General features: G+C 40.6%; 2 protein-coding genes across 2 annotated transcripts; both read right to left on the bottom strand.

The window, feature by feature from the left end:
* Positions 1-642: 642 nt before the first annotated feature.
* Positions 643-3,373, bottom strand: LOC103701126 (polygalacturonase At1g48100-like). The gene is made up of 6 exons (XM_008783101.6): positions 2,361-3,373; positions 2,097-2,264; positions 1,931-1,975; positions 1,637-1,844; positions 1,461-1,542; positions 643-1,327 (listed from the first exon to the last, which is right to left on the bottom strand). The coding sequence occupies exons 1-6, from the start codon at positions 2,922-2,924 to the stop codon at positions 823-825; spliced, it is 1,572 nt and encodes a 523-aa protein (XP_008781323.5). The 5' UTR covers positions 2,925-3,373; the 3' UTR covers positions 643-822.
* Positions 3,374-11,444: 8,071 nt separating this feature from the next.
* LOC103701031 (polygalacturonase At1g48100-like) lies at positions 11,445-14,078 on the bottom strand. Its single transcript, XM_008782966.5, has 6 exons — positions 13,454-14,078; positions 13,199-13,366; positions 13,063-13,107; positions 12,762-12,969; positions 12,595-12,676; positions 11,445-12,230 (listed from the first exon to the last, which is right to left on the bottom strand). The coding sequence occupies exons 1-6, from the start codon at positions 13,856-13,858 to the stop codon at positions 11,729-11,731; spliced, it is 1,410 nt and encodes a 469-aa protein (XP_008781188.4). The 5' UTR covers positions 13,859-14,078; the 3' UTR covers positions 11,445-11,728.
* Positions 14,079-19,759: the final 5,681 nt, after the last annotated feature.

The following is a 19,759-nucleotide window of genomic DNA, read 5'->3' as shown; positions in this document are numbered from 1 at the left end:
CTCATCAATTATATTACTATTTGTTAAAATGTGCTTTGTTCAGTCATTAGGAATTGCCCCACCTGTTAAGCAGATAGTACTGTTCAAAAGATGCACCAGTCTCAAAGGATACAAAAGGAAGCACCACATCGCCAGAGTTGCAGATTGCGTCACATATTCTGGAGTCAGGTTTGAGCAATGTTTGACCACAAAATCAGCCATTCCCTGAATCCATTACTATGAATACAAAATACGTGTTCCCTCATTTAAACCATGGGAAATACTATCTGACCCCTGCTTATTTTTTCCAGAAAGCATATCATCTTAATTATCCTCATTTATTTGATATTATGTTTAAACATGTAGGAGCTGTGGAAGCACTTTTTTTTTTCATTTCTTGATCGAAATAGGCAGTTATTATATCTCTCATGTATAAGTGTACGTACATATGCATGCATGAATTACCTGTCGATGCTTGTCGCTGTATATGTAGGTGAAAACCGATCCCATATGCAACGATTTTGTTTTTGTGCATGTATCATGTCATGTGCAACTATTGTCATATGATCTACTTGTTCTTATCCCATGATCATTGCAATATTCAGCTTGTTCTTTTATAGTTTAGTGCTAAAAGTTTGCTCAAGTAAACATATAACATAGGCCTTCTTATACTTGGGTGATCAGCTCAGAACATGTTTCCTTGTTCCAAGTGTACTGTTACATTGATTAACCAGGGGCTATGCATTACATTTTCCTTTCCTTTTACCCCTCTAGATCTTTTGCCTAGATATACAGACCTATACCCTTTGACATACAAGCAGTGATATCTGCTCTTCAACTTCTTTAGAAGCATTTGTCAGCCTCGATGTCCATGATCGATCGAGGTAGACCGTCCAACAAGCACGAGACTGGAGGAATTGTTAGCGTCTCGGAGACACCATACACATTCCAACAGAAAGGTTCTGAGATGATGTTCCCTTGTGAGGGGAGAAGTTCCACCTCTGTTACTGTGATGTTGGTACATGGAACCGAGTCGCTGCACCCAAAATGAATGGCCGGGCTCCTGACATCGTAGGTGCCCCGGATGTTGGTGTAGGAGATATCTGATATGTAGACTGCGGATGTTTGATTTGAACATGGTTTACTGAGGCAATAGTACTGGTCGATGATGATCGGGTTCCTCACTGTATCCATGTGTATGTTCTCAAAGGTGATCGACGATACCGACCCTGACCCACCTTGCCATGTCTTGATCCTTACTCCATTATCTGAGTGCTTTATGACCGCATTCCTTACTGTTATATTTGTCACACAAGCGCGGGAGTTCTGTTTTCCTAGGCTTCCAATGCTGAACAAAAGAATTGAACATGCAGTTGGTCAGATACAAATCTCAGAAACTTTGTTAAAGCAGCAGTGACAAGGGGCATTAGAGTTTTGTCAGAAAAAACATCAGAAGTAGAAATAACAGAAAGTTAGAATACCTGATACCATGGCTTGGACCACATGTTACATTTTGTATGTCTATGTTTAGGCTACCGGATCCAATGGATATGCAATCATCACCTGGTGAGAAGGCCATTTAGTGTGACACACTGAGCTGTTAGGATGTTGACAGGAATCCATGAAAGGGATGATGAAAGAAGTTATGATGGCTCACCATTGGAGATGACTGAATTGTAAATTCCCACAGTCTCAGTGTTCTCCACATGTATGCCGTCAGTGTTGGGGCTCCGAGCAGGTGAGGTTATAAAAATTGAATCAATAGTCACATTCTTGCAGTTGTCGAACCGGAAGTGGAACTGAGGGCTGTTCTGAATTTTCAGCCCACGAACTGTTAGATTTGAGCTCATGAAGAACCTCAATGCCTGTAACCATGGTAAAATTTTATAACCTTCGATACCAGAAGCAAGCATGGGCTAAGTGACAGTTAAGACAGTTAAGTAGAGCTTACAACAGGACTGTCACACGATCCAGGCAACGTCATCCCGTTTATCCCCTGTTGCATTGAGGCAAATGGCTCTTAAGAATAATATTATGAAACTAGGATTTGCTTCAGTTTGTTCCTTAGGACATTTTTAACTGAAACTTGTGTTCTTTTTTTTTCTTTTCCTCTTTACCTTGTGAGGTTTGCAAGGAAGATTCCACCACTTCTCTCCTTTGCCATCGATCAGCCCTCCTCCTTGCAGCGTCATCCCATCAGCTCTGTAAAACACGAGCCATTGCCTCCTGCTGTTGCTCTGTGGCCATGAATGGGGACCGTCGGGGGGCACAACAATCCCGTCAACCTTGCATAAGAGCTCATGTCACCGCCAGGTTAAGATCATCATGTCACCAACACTTGAAGCAAACCAGAAGAGATCAATTAGAATGACGCAATGTACCTGAAATACTAGTCCGCTCTGACAAGGGCCAGTGAAGATAGCTGACCGAATCTTGAAAGAGTAGCCTTGTGGAGCAAGGAGGACTCCGGGCCCGGCTTGACATGCAGAGACCCATGCACTCTCGAATGCTTCAGTGTCATCAGAAACTCCATCACCCACCGCTCCAAACGATCGTACGTCGAAAATGGCGGTGGAGTTTGAGGAATTTCCATCAGTCCCTGCGTCAGTGGGCGCAGGAGCGGGAGGGAAAGGTATAGGAACATTGGTTGAATTGGTGGAGTTCCCAGGGGAGCCCGGACTGATGGGACTACTAAGAGGAGGAGGACTAGTGGAGTTCGTGGAATTCGTGTCAGAGCCTGCGGCATTGGGCTGAGGAGAGAGAGCAGGAGGAACATTGGTCGAGTTCATAGGCTCGGGAGTTTCAGAGGGAGGATCTGCCATTGGAGGCAATGCAATGCTGTGCTTTGGGTGGTGTTTCTTATGGTGATGCCTCCCTTGAATACAAGTACAGGAGAAGCCAAGGGAAATAAAGGCTAGCAGTAGGATTATCCTAGTTAGCTCCATTGGTAGCTTAGAACAGAGACAATTGCACTCTAATTCTCGCTACTCTCTCTCTCTCTCTCCCTATATATATATATAGATATAGATATAGATATGTGAAGCAAGTGCTCTCACTATCGAAGATTATGGGTCTGCCCACTGGTTAGCAGAGACTAGGCTCTAAGAATTCAATGAACACGACATGCATGAACAGTACGTGGTTGTCGCTGTCTTAACAGCAAGTCGGCCTGGTGGAGGAGAATGCGTGCGAACTAAGCTTTAGAGAAGAGGAGTTTGCAGAGGATAATGGAGTAAGTCAGCTGGGGAAAGGGGAAAAGATGGATGGATTTATAGCACGGGGTAGTAGTGGTGATGTCTTCATTGGTGGCTTTGCTTCTTCTGCACCGTGAATTATTCTAATGGTGGAAACCGACCATTTTTATCTGGGCATCATGGCTTTTTGAGAAGGTGGAGGATGCATTGGATGGGAGGGGGAGGGATGGAAGACATAAAGATGGGAGAGGAAGGTAATACAGATGGTTAGAACAGTTCCATGTTCTCGTCCTCCCTATCGCTTTCTTTGGGCCCAAATCTAGTAATTGAAAGGAGAGGGGACGGGCAGGGAGGGAAGAGCCTTGTTTAACCGATAGCAGTGAGTGGTTACTCCTAAGTTACTTGTGTTGGAGTATTAACTTAAATAATAATAATAATAATTTTAAAAAATAAATATACAAGCTTTATCCTCTAAATTTTAAATATTTTAAAAATATTAAAACTTTTATCTTCTTCAGATGATTCTTTTGAAAAGAATGTTGCTTCTGGTTTCCGTAGGATGCGATGTTTCTCGCATCTTCAGAAACTTCGCAATCTTTCTCACTGGTACTCTGTCTCAATCGGGTCAAACCTTCCAGCGATCATGCTTGTTAATGGAGAATTGGGCTGAGCCGATTGTTATACCTTGGAGACGAGATCGTCTGTAAACCTGCATGTAGAAGGCGATCCAGATAAGCTCTTTTCAATCTTCTGATTTTATTCTAGTAGATGATTTCTTTATAATAGTTCTATAAAATAAAGATATAGTAGCTTCTAGGTAATACTTTTCCAACAACTTAGTGGCTTCTCCCTTGGACTTCAATCTAAAAAGACCGCTTGCAAGGTTTCATGACCGGTTCCAGGAGGATCCAGGAGTAACATTTTTTTTTTAAGAATAAAAACGTGGCATCTCACCTTGTTCCTATTCTTGAAGAGTGAAGGAAATGAGATCGAAAAGATCCGAACCCAACTTTAGACTGAAAAAAAATGATAAGATTCTCAGATCAGTGATGATGGAAAAGTAGAAGCCATTAGGCAATGCATAAGATAGATTGGCAAGACTAGGTTGAATATTAGATCTTGTGATCGCTTATATCCACAGTCGCTAAAACTTTTCAAAGTTTATCGGATTGTCCTCTTGCACACTAACAAAAAGGCCTAGTTACTTATGTACCCCCAAAAACTCGACTTATAATACTTGGTGTAATTATTTATCTCGATTACCCTCGCAGACCTCAATTAAGACAACGATATAATGACCCTTTATTTTGCAAAGAAAAATAGAATTTTTCCAGCGCATCTATTAATTTATCGTTATCTTGTTGATGATCTGACATAGTTGAGCAAATTTTTATTTTGAGTATAGAGTAATGTAAAATGATTCAAGGCTTTTCCCTCCTATTAGACAAGCTATAATATTGTAAAACATGTTCATTTTTGAAAAATAAGTATGTAAAACCTATTTAATTGGTACCAAAAAAGAACTGCTTAAACAACATACTGAAGTACCTTGTGCCACTAGCTTGTGGCTGTGGGTCCCCTGTGAGAGGAGTCTGCAAATCTTTGGGCAGAAACATGGACAAGTCACCATGGCCATTGCTTGGTGACACGCAAAAAATTCCTTACAGTCTAAAGTTTTGCGTTAGATGGGCTTGTTCGGTTGAAAGCCTGAACTTGGTGCAGTTGGTAGTTTATTTAAAGTAGGCATGGATAGGATTGTGGAATAAGATACGGTAGGACGGCCGTGAGTGGAGCTCTATGTGCACTGTTGTAGTAGACCAGCACTCCCGTAGATTCTCGAAATCTTCTCATTGTTAAAGGCGTCAAGGCCTGTCCGATTGCTGCAATATTTGTTTAGCAGCACAAACAATGGTCATTCATGGCCATGGTGGCCATCCAGAAGCGCTATAATGCTCATGCTGAGTTGTTTTTGACATTCTCGTTTGTGGCTGAAGTGCCTTAAGGGTAAACTGGTCTGCCCCGCCATGCTGCCATCCCAGGTTGGATGGGTATTCTTTTGGTCATGTTTTGGGCTGAATGGGAATACATGGAAAAATATGGGGAACTGCTACAATGGCCACATTCAATTGGAAGCTCCCAATAACATATCTTTAAGTGAGTGCAATTGCCTCCAAGACATGAATTGAGACAGACCCAAACAAGAACAATGCCAAATTTTAGGTAAGGCGGACAGGATCAAGTTTTACAGGTTATATTAATTGACTTTTCAAATCAGTTTTAGTGGGGCTTAGTTGGATTGATTTGGTTATTGAGCTGGTATGCAGTTGAAAGTACCAACTTATTTCAAGCAAGCTGGTAAAATCTTTGACCGTTGTACCACTTATCCTGAATTGAATCTCGCCTGGATCCTTTCTATCAGAAAAGAGTAGATTCGCAGCTTCATGGAGTCAATATTTTCAGATGCAGCAATTCTTGGTATACTATGCCTTGATGATGCCATTTGTTCAAATTAATCCAGTCTCCTTTTAAATCAATAAGCTTCTCGCACTCGAACCTTTTCTCCATTTTGAGTAGTACAAGCAGATAACTCAATGCTTGTTTTTACCTGACATTTGCTTTCTATTTCTTCAATCACTTCCTTTGGTTGGTTAAAACTTTAATGATATAGCTAGCCCTTTTATATGCCATACTGAAAGAGGATCATCATACTCGAAATAAAAGAAGAGACACGGATGTTTTCATTAAGAGTTGATGAAATTTTGATCTTGCTCTCATGATCATTTCTTTAAAATGCCCCGAGACCTCCATACTTCAGTGTCTACGATATTTCAGAATATATCAAGTGTTGCTTGTCTCATCCCTTAATTTTTTTTTTCCAGAAGTTTTGAACAAGAATAATATTATCAACAGGAAGCACACAAAAACTGAAGTAATCCTGTTAGTAATATTACCATTATAGTCTCATAGTATACCATGACAACAATGCTTAAAATCACAAGTAAATACACTTCATGAATGTTCTGAGCATACGCCCTTTGGTAGAAGGGCTCTCTTGTGTATAGCTCCCCCCCCATCCCCAAACAAAAAAAGGAAAAGAAAAAAGAAAAAAGAGAAAGAAAAGAAAAGAAAAAGACTCAGATTTCAGCAATATTCATCCCCAGTCCACAAAAAGAAGAGGTGGATAACCCCCCTCTAGGGGTGGTCTCGGTGATGGAGGTAAAGTTGCCCCATGAAACTCGTGTGCGATCTAAAACCATGTCCCCTGTGCATAAAGACAAGAAAAAAATTAATGCAAATGGAGAAGTTATCGAAAAAAATGTACTCATGGTAAGTAACGTCATGGAAGTACTGCAGAGAAAGAGGTTTAAAAGGTTAAGATTACTCATCACCATTGTTAACAACTTGACAGAAATGTCTATTGCTGCCAAAGTGACTTTGAGGACTCACGAGGAAGAGAGGAACATTCTTACATGGTGATTGGATAATGGATAAGGAAAGTAACAAGAAACAAGCCAAATCCGTAACTTTGTATCAACATTAGGAATCCTATAACAATAGTTTCGACACAAGGTCAAATGTTCTAGGTATAGGAATTAGATGATGACATTACTCACAAACTTGATCATGGCAACAGCAGAGATAAGACCGCAATGTGGACCTGTAGTAATATATCTGAATTAGTTTAGTTTTGCAAATGTGGTGCACTATTCCTGAAATAGTGAAACATGATAGAAAGATTATCTTGATCGTACCTACGGTAGAGATAAGAATGCAATGTAGACCATGAAGTAATATATCTGAATTAGTTTAGGTTTGCAAATGTGGTGCACTATTCCTGAAATGGTGAAAGATGACAGAAGGATTGAAATTCAAAGTTGATGCTCAAAGTAATCAAATATGATATGCTAATATAGGAATTCAAAATCATCCATTTTCCATTTAACTTGCTTTTGCTTCACATCATGTACATTATGTTCATAGCTATCACTTTCAGTATGCTTTGTTTTGCATGTGTATAAAACCTAGTGGCTGTTAATCTACCTGACACAAAACCTCCTCCTACACATTGATGACCCAATAAATGAGGTAACTCTACTGTATCTACCTCTACAAAATTCATCCTGCAAAATAATATTCATGATAAAAATTAAAGCAACAATTTTTCTAGAAAGTATTTGGTAGTAGAATCTGGATAATTTAATAAACACATTGAAAAAATATAAATGCAGTACAAGCCATGATCACCCTCATTTGTTTTTATGGAATTTTCAGCAATATTCGAATTTCTCTAGGTTTCGGTTATGAAATGCCAAAACAAGAATTTTTTAAAATTTCTCCTGCATCCCCGTGTAAAATCAAGCAATGGTTTTTGGCTTTTGAAAAGCACATATGGCTGCCTATTGTGCAAGGGACGGACTTTAATTCAACGTCTACTTAAGCTATTCTGAAGGAATACTTGGGAGATACCTTCTGAAGCATTTTTCAAAGAAAAGAGTTCAGTATCCGACCACGAATTAGCGAATCAGGTAGGATGTTTTTGTGCGGAATAACACACAGAAGGCCAAACTTTAAAAATTTCATTGTACATGTGAAATACTAATACTAATACAAATGTGAGAGGGAACAAGAGCAGAGTCGTTCATCTGAAAATCTAGTAAAGAATGAGCTGGTTCATAGACATTTGGGCTTCGATTACAAACAAAGGAATAGAGACTTGATGAATAAAGCCTGAGGCCTGTTGCTGTCATTTCCTTTTTTTTAACAATTATCTACATTCCCTGTGTGTCTATGATGTAGGCCAAGTTGTTAAATCCATTTGAGTAACAATTAAGTAAATTTAGTTTATCATTCTTTAAGAGTTAGAAGGAGACTCCACGCAGAGAACAACATATGGCTTAGAGGGTCTTTCAGGGACTCAAATCCTCCAAGAGAGGTAGCCCCAGAACCCCAGGTAAAGCAGTGCTAATGGAATTAGAAGAAATGCCAGGCTATGAAATGGTTTCAAGGAATTCGGGTATTCATTAATTTTTAGTAGATGATTAGCAGATGCTGTCAGACCACCACCATGTTACTAATAAGCCACGTTATATAAACTACCTGGATGCCAGGTGGCATAAACTTGCCAAGAGTGTAAATGAAGTCAGATTAATTATCCTGCATGCAAGCACCTACCAGCACATATACATACATCTATATACACACATAGGAAGCATGATTGCACGCATGCATGCAAGATGCATGGATGTATGTATGCATGTCTGAGTATGCATATGTATGTGTATGTATATATTATGTATGTATATATTTATGTATGTGTATATATGTATGTCTGTGTGTATTCACCCATCCAAGATTCAAGGATACCCTTCTAACAACATCCTTGTTCCATTCTCTCACCATTTTCATGTGCCTGTATGTATTCTGTATGTACATATTTATTCCTGTATGTACACATGTATGTGTATATATGTATGTGCATGTATTCACCCATTCAAAATTCAAGGATGCCCTTCTAACAACATCCTTTTTCCATTCTTACGCCTTTCTCACTTCCCCAAGCATATATCTGATCCACATTCTTCTATACTGACACCAGATATGGACATCAGTCACATTCGCTTTGTATTTGTACTAATTGAATCAAGCATGACCATTATTTTCAGCATTTGATTAATATCCTTGTAGTCGTAGTTCTCATGAGAAGGCAGCTATTCAACGGATTGCATTTAATTAAGATTGCATCTCCTACTCCAAGTGGCTGTTCAGAGCTCTGCAGGTGGAGCTGCGCTACCTTTTGGCCAGCGAGTATTAGTGGAAAGGGGGAGCCACAGGGAGCTCCAACTCATCCTCGCAACAACTACTGTAGTGGAGAGTAGGGGTGGGGGAGGCAGTGGCAGAACCCTAGATTTTTTGGTCAGGAGAGGGTGGTGGAGGGTGTCGAGCAGATGACAATGGGTCATGAAGCTTTTCTTGCAGCTGTCAATGGCGAGGGTGGCGAGCATTGGGAGGAGGGCTTCGAGCAGAGGGCATGGGACTCGTCTGGCAACTCTCGGCTGTGAGGATGGTGACGGTCAGGAGGAGGGCATGGCGGAGGTGTCGACGGCAAAAAATAACTGAAGGCTTCAGGAGCGCTCGAGTGCTTGCAGCTCGACCTATAGACGGTTGCAGGCCAAGCTGCAAGCTTTTAGGCCTCACCTATTACCCGAGTCCAACTTGAGGGTAATTGAATCATTGGACTCCAATTGGATGAGATGGCCCGTTGGAGCCATCCGAACAACCCCTGCAAGGGATTGTCCAGGAAACCGAACTGAACAATGAGCGTGATAGAGAAAGTTAAATACATTCTCTCTTCCCCCGCACCTGCATCCCACCGCGCATAGGAAGTTTAAAAAGAAAATATGGTTTTGAGTAGTGAATTTTCTTCTCCATGTAAAACACTTGTACTTTCTTAAAAGGGTTGACCGTTGTGCCTGGGTGTCATAGGTTCAAAATATTGAAGCAATCTCTCCGCATTTTGGAATAAGGTTGGGTATATTTGATCCTCCCTGAACCCACAGTAGTAGAAGCCTCATACACTAGGACATCTCTTTTTACTGTTGTTCGTGTTTCCTTCTTTAATTAGAAGTCTTAGAAATCTAAAACTGATTTTTGCTAGAAGTTATCTACTATTACCAGAATTTTTAATTAAAAATAATCTGTTAATGTTAATACAAAATGAGGCCACAAACACCTAAAAATAGTTATATGCCAGCCCCCCCTACCTTTTCAATAAAAAAACATATACAGCAAGATTTTCGTGTTTCATTAAACTCTGTAATATATATATATATATATATATATATATATATATATATATATATATATTATTTTCTAAATCAAATATGTGAATAATTTTAATAATTTGATACAGACATTTCTCGTTTCCTGAATTGTACAAATTTTTAGTTATTATTTCCTGCTCTCATTTCTCGTACTATTTCTCACTCATTTCCCAATCTAGCAACTACATTCTGCTTATCTCAGTTCAACCGAATCATGAACACATCAAGCAAAAAAGTAGGATGCAGAAGTAACTTTTTAAGACTCAAATCCTCTAGACACTGCTTCAAGTAATGATCATTTCATTTATGCACATAATATAATGGTGCTGCTTAGTTGGTCACATTTTAGAAGAACACAATATGGCATATGTCTCTTTCATGTTATTCCTTATCTACTTGAATTTTTGTTTTTTTTTTTTAGGTTACAAATCTACTTGAGCTAATAACCTTAGTAACTCATAAGTTGCAGCAATGTACACGTAAATGCAATTTTTTTGTATTTTATATGCAAATTTTAAACAAAATTAGAAACCAACGTTCTTTGCACATTGCGTTCGTTGTTAATCTTAAATACAAATTATCTTGTTCTAAGAGTAATAGTAAAGTGCAAAATGGGAAGATCACATATAAGTCAGATTATATATGACTCCTAGAAACAACAATGTTCAAGTATTTACATAAATTTGACCCTGTTTTGATAGGTAAGTTATGCATCCATAATGAACTAGATGGAGACTCCATTGTTTTCCATCCAAAAGAAAAAAGAAGCTACCATAATGAACTAGATGGAGACCACATATTTTCGAAGTTTTTTAGGTTAATTTTAGAGAGTTTCAAGTACATCAGAAAATAATTTCAAGACGGAATTATCATAACAGGGTGGAATTCTAGAATTATTTCCACCCATTTAACTGATCGTGGCAAATCTATACAACCAAATTGAGATTGAAAGACCAACTCCTGAATCCATTTATGGTTAAATTGGCTCAATAAACATTATAAACCCCAGGTTGTTGTTACATATCGTAAATTAAATGGATTCCGGACCACGCTAGCTATCGGCCCTGTATGGATTTCAGACCAGTCTCGTTGATGCGATGGGACTAAGCTAAGTAGATACCAAATATTCAGTAAATCCAATCCAAGTCTCCCGGTCGGCCGCCGGCGACAAACCCTAATCCGGCCTCAGAGACCTCAGGCCAACGCGCCGAAAGTTTGTTGCGGCGTCACATCTGCGTCCCCCTCGCTCACGTGCACCCTCTCGCTAAATATCAAAACCGTGGCCGGCCGACGTGGAATCCCGACACGGTAAAAAGTTCCCAACAGAATCTAACCCTCGTGCAAATCTGAAGGCACACGTCATGGCATCTCAATCCAAATGATGCCGTAATAATCGGACAATTGGGGTGTCGGCAAAAAAAAGCAGAGGGGGAAACCGACATAACTACCATGAACAAGTGGGAATTATATACCCAAGAAAAGTTTCAATTCAAATGCACCCCTTGGCTGCCCTCCCACGCTTTCAAAACTACTCTTGGGGCCAATAGACCATATACAAGAAGAACACAAATACATGGAAGCAAATACATATAGAAAAGGTGCACAAGCTGTATGCAAGACCCACAATTGCTGGAACAATGAAGTAAAAGAAATTGTTCACGAGCTATACGGGTCTTGGACTTTATTCTATGTTCTATATGTGGCTGCCATTTGCTATAGCTAAAGCGTGCAATGTTAGCAGTTGTAATTAGGGTTGTCCTGGAGATTCTGAGGCTGCCCATCCTGCAAGCAAGAGATAGGAGGGATTGTGAGGGTCTGAGTGACCCCATAAGCATTCCAACAGAAGGGATCATCGACGAGCTCCCCTTCATAAGGTAGTAGCTCCACCTCCGACATGGTAATATTGGTGCACGGAACGGTGTCGCTGCATGCGAAGTGTATCGGGGCACTCCGTACATCGTATGTCCCTTTGATGTTAGTATACGAGACGTCGAATACGTAGACCGCCGACGTCTCATTCCGACACTTCTTGTCCAAGCAATAGTATTGGTCTATGATGATGCAGTTCTTTACGTTCTCCATGTATACCATGTCGAAGCTAATACTCGATACGCTCCCCGTACCACCCTGCCATGTCTTGATCCTTACACCATTATCGGAGTGCCTTATCACCGCATTCCTCACAGCTACGTTTGAGACACAAGCTTGAGAGTTGTGGATCCCGAGGCTTCCAATGCTACAAAATGTCAAGTTCGAATATTATAATTATATGTAAAAGAAGAGCATGGCAATCAACGTGGGGTAACCATACGGTAGAAATTTTCCACAACTTAGGTACACGGCAGTACATGGAAAATTATGAAAGACTGCGAAAATGTTGGTGAACTCGTCACCAAAACCAGCCATCTTGATTGAATTGGATGAGGTACAGACTTGCAGAGGATTCATGGTGATTGCATATACGTATGTGCTTGTCTTTTATGCAGAGAGACACACACATAAACGCACCGCAACACAAGACTAGTTGCTTAGGCTGCAAAAAGCCCAATTGGAGTTGGAAGCTAAGAAAAAGATGGAAACGGCAATGGAGATGATGATACCTTATGCCGTGACCTGGCCCGCAGGTGATGTTCTCTATGTCAACGTCAGAACAACCAGGCCCAATAGAGATGCAGTCATCACCTGCTCAATTGATTGGCACACGCTCTTCAATCCAAGTGCATCATTTGAAGCTCAAGTTTTTTTAGCAAAAGAAGCAGAGACCTACCATTGCTTATCATTGAATTGTAGATGGCGACGGACTTTGTGTTCTCGACGTGGATGCCGTCAGTGTTTGGACTCAGAGCAGGCGAATTTATCGTGAGGCCTTCGATGTGCACCCCTTCGCAGCCATCAAATTTGATGTGGAATTGTGGGCTGTTCTCAATGCGCAGGTCTCTCACAATCAGGTTGCAGCTCATGAAGAATCTGATCAGCTGAATTATAATTGCAGAGCATCAGACAATGTGTTGATAAGAGCAAAGAATATCGAAGTTGATGCGAGGAAAACTTCTGAGATGGTCTCTTACTGCAGGACTGCTGCAAGGTCCGGGCAGTGTGGATCCATTTGGGCCCTGTAAACGAAATCGGTGTCATCGATTTATTCATTCCAATGAGGGGATTGCATCAAGCTCTGTTTAGAATGAGACTAGTGGTGCGGCATACTCTGTGGGGTTTGCAGGGGAGGTTCCACCAGTCTTCTCCATTCCCTTCAATTGTTCCCCCTCCTCTCAGAGTCATCCCATCGAGTCGATAGAACACGAGCCACTGGAGCTTGCTGTCGGACTGCGGCCAGAGGTCGGGGCCGTCAGGCGGCATCAAAACTCCATCCACCTGCAATGCACATCGCTCAACGAAATCCAAAACAGAGCAACGCCAAATGGAGTCCAAAACAGAGCAATTCAGAAAAAAGAAGGTTACTTGAAACACAAGCCCCGGTTGGCACGGGCCAGTGAAGATTGTGGAAGTGATCATGAAGACGCCATCCGACGGCACGAGCAGGATACCTGATTCAGCTGAGCAGGCTGCCTTCCATGCCGACCGGAATGCTTTGGTGTCGTCGGCGGAACCATCGCCCACCGCACCGAAGGACCTCACATCGAAGATACATGGATCCGAGCTTGAATTGCAGGGATCGGGGGTAGTAGAAGTACTTGGCGAGTCAGGTGGGGCGTTTACAGGGGCCGCAATGCCATGGCCTCCCTTGTTTTTAGGAGTACTCTTTTGCTTCTTGTGGAAATGAGATCTTCCCAGCGAGCTCCGGGGACCCAATGATAGCAATGTGACCATCATCCAGACAGAGAACAGCGCTCGAAGGATCGCCATGACGACGCTGAACTAGAAAAACTGGTGTTACCAACTTTGAAACAGAATGGTAGCTTTGTTTGCTCTTTTTCTTAGCAGAGTAAACTAAACCATGAGATGTTTTTAGTTGGAGAATGGCAGGTAGTGCAAGGACTGGGGAATTTGGATGATAGAAAGGGGGAGAAGGAGACTAAACTGGGACTGAAGGAAGGTGGAGAGAGTTGGGGCTGTGCACCTGAGGGCTGGGAAGTTGGGAGGCCTCTGTTATTTATGCTATGTTGTGCCATGGGCAAGGACCCATGAGGAGGGTGACACGTGTCCAGACTTGCAGGCTGAACCACCATTTTGTTTGGGCCCTAAAGTGGGTATTGGTTCCTATCCCTCGCATGAATCCTATAAATTTTTAAAATACAAACAGAATCAAAATGAAACAAAAATATATATAACTTCTGCTTCCCCTGCCTCTGGCCCTGGTTTTCTGACTCTATTTTGTTATTAGGGATGGGGTTTGGGTTACATTATTGCACTGAAGGACTCACAGGTTCTCCTAAAAAGTAGAGACGAATAATGGGAAGCTTCTGGAGATTCGCAAGTTACAGTTGTAGCCCTATTTATATTTCCAAATATTTTCTGGAAGAAAATAGAAAAAAAAACAAGTAATCATAGATGAAACCATTTTGAGATGCATCTTACTACATTGCTAATAACTATAATTATTTACATGAAAACATTTTTAGGACTTAAGATCAATCATCTTCATTGGTAGGTCGAGTTTTATCTATGAATATTCATGATTTTGTTCAATTAATTGCAATAATTACTTAGACATTCTCCTAGCTAAACTAGCATCTAGTAGTTATATCATGGTTTACATCCACGATGAATTCAACCTACCTTAATGGTAATGTTTATGGCTAATATGTTAATGAGTTATGCGAGAGCCCGCACAGATGCATCTTAGCATGGATATTCAACTTTCTTCCATTTTTTTATAGGATTTATCATATAAGCATTTGATTAATTTGAAGCACTTAAGAGGAGAATATTAAGAATAATTTCAATTACTTTAGTATATATGCATTGACCTAAGCATGACGAGCTATGACGGAAGGAAACACTGGAGAGCACAATTTCCGCAACATGACAATTGTTAGAATCTAAGAGTTCATTTGAATAGCTGCATGGAAATCAGACTGAACATAGCTATTTAAAGAGAATTCTAGTCTCGCACATTTATCAAATACTAAGGTTAGGATTGTCATTCACATCGGGCCACATTAGAAATAGTATGGATCGTAGAGGCAGAAGGGAAATAAACAAAAAGGAAACGGGTGTTGAAGACCTTTCTAGTTGTTATCAGAGATGCAATGTGATGTGAGGACTGAGGAACCCCGTGACCTTATGTTGTACTTTAGCAGCCTGTGACCCGAGGAGATCAAAAATAGGAGGGGAAAGAGACAACAGAGGCCAAGCAAGTCACGGGTTGAATGGTTGATCCCATCAGACTTCGTGGGCTCGACCGCTGTGTGGGCTGGGCTAAAAAGGAGCCGCTCTGTTGGACTTCGGCATTCCCAACCATACGAAACCGCCAAAAATACCATAAATCTTGCAACCATATGCAACAAGATACAAATAGGGCGTTTGTGTGGTCATCAATCACGTACTGAAACGTGTCCAATTGTTGTGCCACTTTTGAGGGACCATCCACCACCATTTGTAATGTATTAATTACTACTCGCTTTCAAGATAGGCATTGGTGTGGACTTTCAGGCTAAGAATGTTTTCAAAGAGGCGAATGAGGCCATAGACTGGATGGCATCGTATGTGGCTAGTCATTCTAGAAGCATCTTGTAGGTTGGAAGAGCAAAGCTGTCTAGAGCACTCTAAAATTTGTTATTTTCTGACTTTATTGAATGTATCCATAGTAGAACGGTATGAATCATCCGTTAGAGGAAAAAAAAAAAAAAAAAAAAGAAGCATTGGTTCGTTCGATGCCATAGCCTTGGAACATTGATGATGCTAGAAATAATGCTTGTGCTTTAGAACCAGAGCTGATGAACTAAAGCACTTTCTTTTAATGCAAGTTAGACTGCCAAAACACTTTCTCCTCCCCTTTTTTGTTTTTTTTTTTTTTTTGAAATTTGTCAAAGCCCTTGGAGTTCAAAAGCGTTGATCAAAACATTCATTAACTTCCTTGCTCCTTTGCCCTAACATATATCCTGTCCATTCTAATAGAAACGGTCATATAAGATAGTAGTTGTTCACTGCAAGCCTTGAAAAATAAAATTTAACATAAGATATGGCTCATTTCTTTTAATGCTCGTAGCGTTCTGATCGAACTTAAGTTCCTTTCCGATGGAACCAACTTCCAATGCACGTATCCCTGCAGTTCACATGCTAGAAGTGATTGGATGTTGCTGACACGCAAGGCCATGCCTTGGTCTGTGTGCTCATTTTTAGGTCACGAGACGAAACCTATGTTGTGGGCTTGACCTTGGTCTTGGTGGGGATAGCCAGAGGAGACAGACAACCTAAAGGGGTATTTTTAAAAAGGAGGGAACTGACAATCTAACGATGTCTAGTCTCTGTGAGTCTTCTTCACATGTCTCGGAGCTATTTAGAAAACCCCAGTTGGTCCTGTCGCCATTGCTGCCAGGGAACTTGGTCAGGCTCAGGAAATCAGTGGAAGCCAATATAATGAGTGAGAACCTCACTCAGCTCTGCATGGAGCAAGCTCGGTATATTGCCAACTCTGGTAAGCATGATTTGGACTGAAGGACCAATGTACTTCACCTCTTAGTTATGATCAATGGATCTTTGTTTTGTCAATTAGACATGGTACTGACTGCCTGTGGATTAGCTCTATGTTCATATGTGATCTTTCTTTCTCGTAAATCGGACATGGTGCACTGACCGTTTATCAGCTCAATGTAAAAGGGTTGAGTGCCTCGCTGGTTGTGCACTAAATGAGGCATTTGGTTTGGAAAGGTAATGACACATTATTCTACCGTAGTTTTGCTGCCTAATGGGTGAAGAGCTGATCAGTGCAGCTCGGTTTAACCCAAGGCATGTTCGTATAGGACCTTGCGCTGGGATGAGAGCTGCTAAGAAGAGAAGGCAAGCTGAAATAGAGGGTTGGGTGGCGATGCAATCATCACAACTTGGGTTCGGCTCAACCCAAACCTACTAGCCCAACCCATTCACTGGGTAAAGTTGGATTGAGGTTTTATAAACTAGGTTGGGTTGAGGCTTTTGAACCCAACCTGACCTCAAGCAAGGTTCAGTTAAGGTTAACCTTCAACCCAAATTGAACTGACTATAATTCAACCTAAACCAAATCCAACCCAACCTAATATATCAATCAATAAATAAATAATGTATTTTTATGTTTTTATAGGTTACTTGTGTAATTTTATCAGTCTTTAATCTTATAAAGATCTATGCAAGTGTATCATTGAAATTTCTGAATAATTAAGATCTAAATTTAATAAATATTAATTCAACAAAAATATCCTGAATTTTTCACTTATCTTAAACTTGCTTTTCAACCTGGTTTACCTGGTTAACATAAAAATCTAACTCGACCCTACTAACTCAGCGACCCAAATTGGATTTAGCTTAATGGGGTTGGGTTGGGTTCGAGTTTGCTCTCAACCCGACCCAACCTGCCGGAGTTGTAGCCCTTGGGTTGCGGAGACCATCAAGACTTCAATCCTTAGATTTGTGATAACCGTCACCCACATAATCCCAAGTTTGGTGTATTGGAAAAATCCAATTAAGAACAAAGATTTTGAAATCTAATGACAATAAGGTGAAGAATGTACAAAGTAGGAATGTTAATGGACTGGGTTTGGCAAAGCGCATGTCCTAATCTGACTAGCTCAAATCAAATTACGTATCCTTCTTCACTTATCTACAACAGTGAGTATATGTATACTTGTATAATTTCGTCATGTAAAAAGTAACCAACCGTAGGAGAGTCTGCATAAAGACACAAGCAGGAAGCAGCGAAGCATCATTTTTTCATCATAAAGTGGGGTTTCTTGAAAAAGCATGAATCACTGGCAATAACAAACTATATAATACATGAATCATTTAATAATTCTGAAAATTAATTTGGACGACTACTGGTCTATCCGATCAAGTAAAGAATAAATCTTTTTTTAATGATTCAAGGTATTTCTTACTGTAATCATCAAGATTATTGATCAAAAGGTAATTCCCAAGCCCTTGAGGAGCCCAAGCATCCCCCCACCACTCCTACTCCTGCACCAGATATCATGATTCTACAACCAAGAAGATTCAAAGAGACCAAGATTTCAAGCACCATGGACCGGACCATGTCAGGAACAGGAAAGCACCTTATTGTTGGTCTCAAGGAAAAGGAGGTAGATGATCTGGTACGTCAAAAGTTATCAATAGGGTTGGCCCAACGGTCAAACCACTGTACGTGGAACCTACAACCAAATGAATGATTCAGGGGGGCGCTACGAGTAGAGACACGGGGGTTAACTAAGATGTTACAATGACTGCTTTCCAACTCGCGCTTTTTGTACTACCGAGAGCAACAAGAGTGGCAACTGAATTTAGAGAGAGAAAACTTCCATGCAGGCATCAAATTTCAACAGTTTATTATGGATAAGAAAGCTCCAATACAAACTGATTTTCAAACATTACAGTAAAGTTGGGGAACCAAAAGAAACTACCAAGTAATGGTATTATTTCCAGTATCTTCAATTTGGTCACCCACAAAATTTAACGGGCAAGCAAGCAAAAGTTGATTCACAACTGCATGCAAAAGCAAATCAAGGGATGCCTTTATGAGATAAAGCAGCAGAAATATACATACTTTGGAAAAATACATAATTACGAGCGCTTTCATACGAGCAAAGAGCCTATGCATTTTGAAAGCACAGCTATCTTGGATTTTGAATCTGAACTATAAATTGGGGATCATCGTCTACTTGATGATTCTTCTTCAGGTGGTCTTGATGCTGGGAGAGTTCCTACAGTTGTTGGCCACCTTTTTCCAGACAGCTTGAGAAGGCCCTGATAATTCCTCCAATTTCTTCATCAGCATACTTTCCATAGGCTCTTCAAATGGTTGCCAAAAACATGAAGCAATATTCCAGAAAAACAGTGTCTGGTGCTTCCTGATGCTGATAATTTCAGGCATAAGAAAATGCTTAAAATCACTCTCAACTGACCACCTTTCGGTTCATCCAAAGATTTATGAGCAAACCTGCGGCTGAAAAAAATGGCACCAATCCCCGACTGCCACATCTCAGGCGAGCAAAGCAGTGATCGTTTGCGGCGATCCATAGCAGTACTCTCATATTTATAGATTCACACAACCCAGATCGAAGAAATATCTTAGAAACTAAAGCCAGATCATTGGATGAAAAAAATGGCTGGCATCATGGGTTAATGGTATTTGCATTAGGCATTCTCAACACTAGACGAACCAGGCAATTAGTCAGTTCTCAATTGTTTCAAAGTTCTCGAATTCCAGCATTAACAAAATTCCACCGTTATGGGTAGATAAACCGGCTTCAATCATAACTTCAACCTGAAACCCCAGAAGCAGTTGAGAGGTTAACCAACTTGCATATAGATTGAAATGACTCTAGAAACGGCAGAACAAGGTTGAGGGCTGCAGAAAACTAAAGTCCCGCTTATAAATTTATCATCCAGTAAATTTGATGGAATAACAGAGGAATAATTCCTTCAGAGATAAAAAGCTAGAAACGATTCCTAAGATTAGGTAAGAATGGTATAGCACTGATGCTTTTAACATAATTGACAACAGAAGCCATAAGGAGAGCTGTTCAATAATGCTGGCTCATGATCCCAGTTAATCAAATCAATCTGAGAATAGAGATTTAAATGATGCAAGACACGAGCAGCAGAGAGGCAACGATG

Source organism: Phoenix dactylifera, chromosome 8, assembly GCF_051530095.1.
Source record: "Phoenix dactylifera cultivar Ajwa chromosome 8, Ajwa_hap1_PhDact_Kaust_v1.1, whole genome shotgun sequence".
Taxonomy (NCBI): domain Eukaryota; kingdom Viridiplantae; phylum Streptophyta; class Magnoliopsida; order Arecales; family Arecaceae; genus Phoenix; species Phoenix dactylifera.
This window is presented reverse-complemented; position numbering and strand designations above follow the sequence as displayed.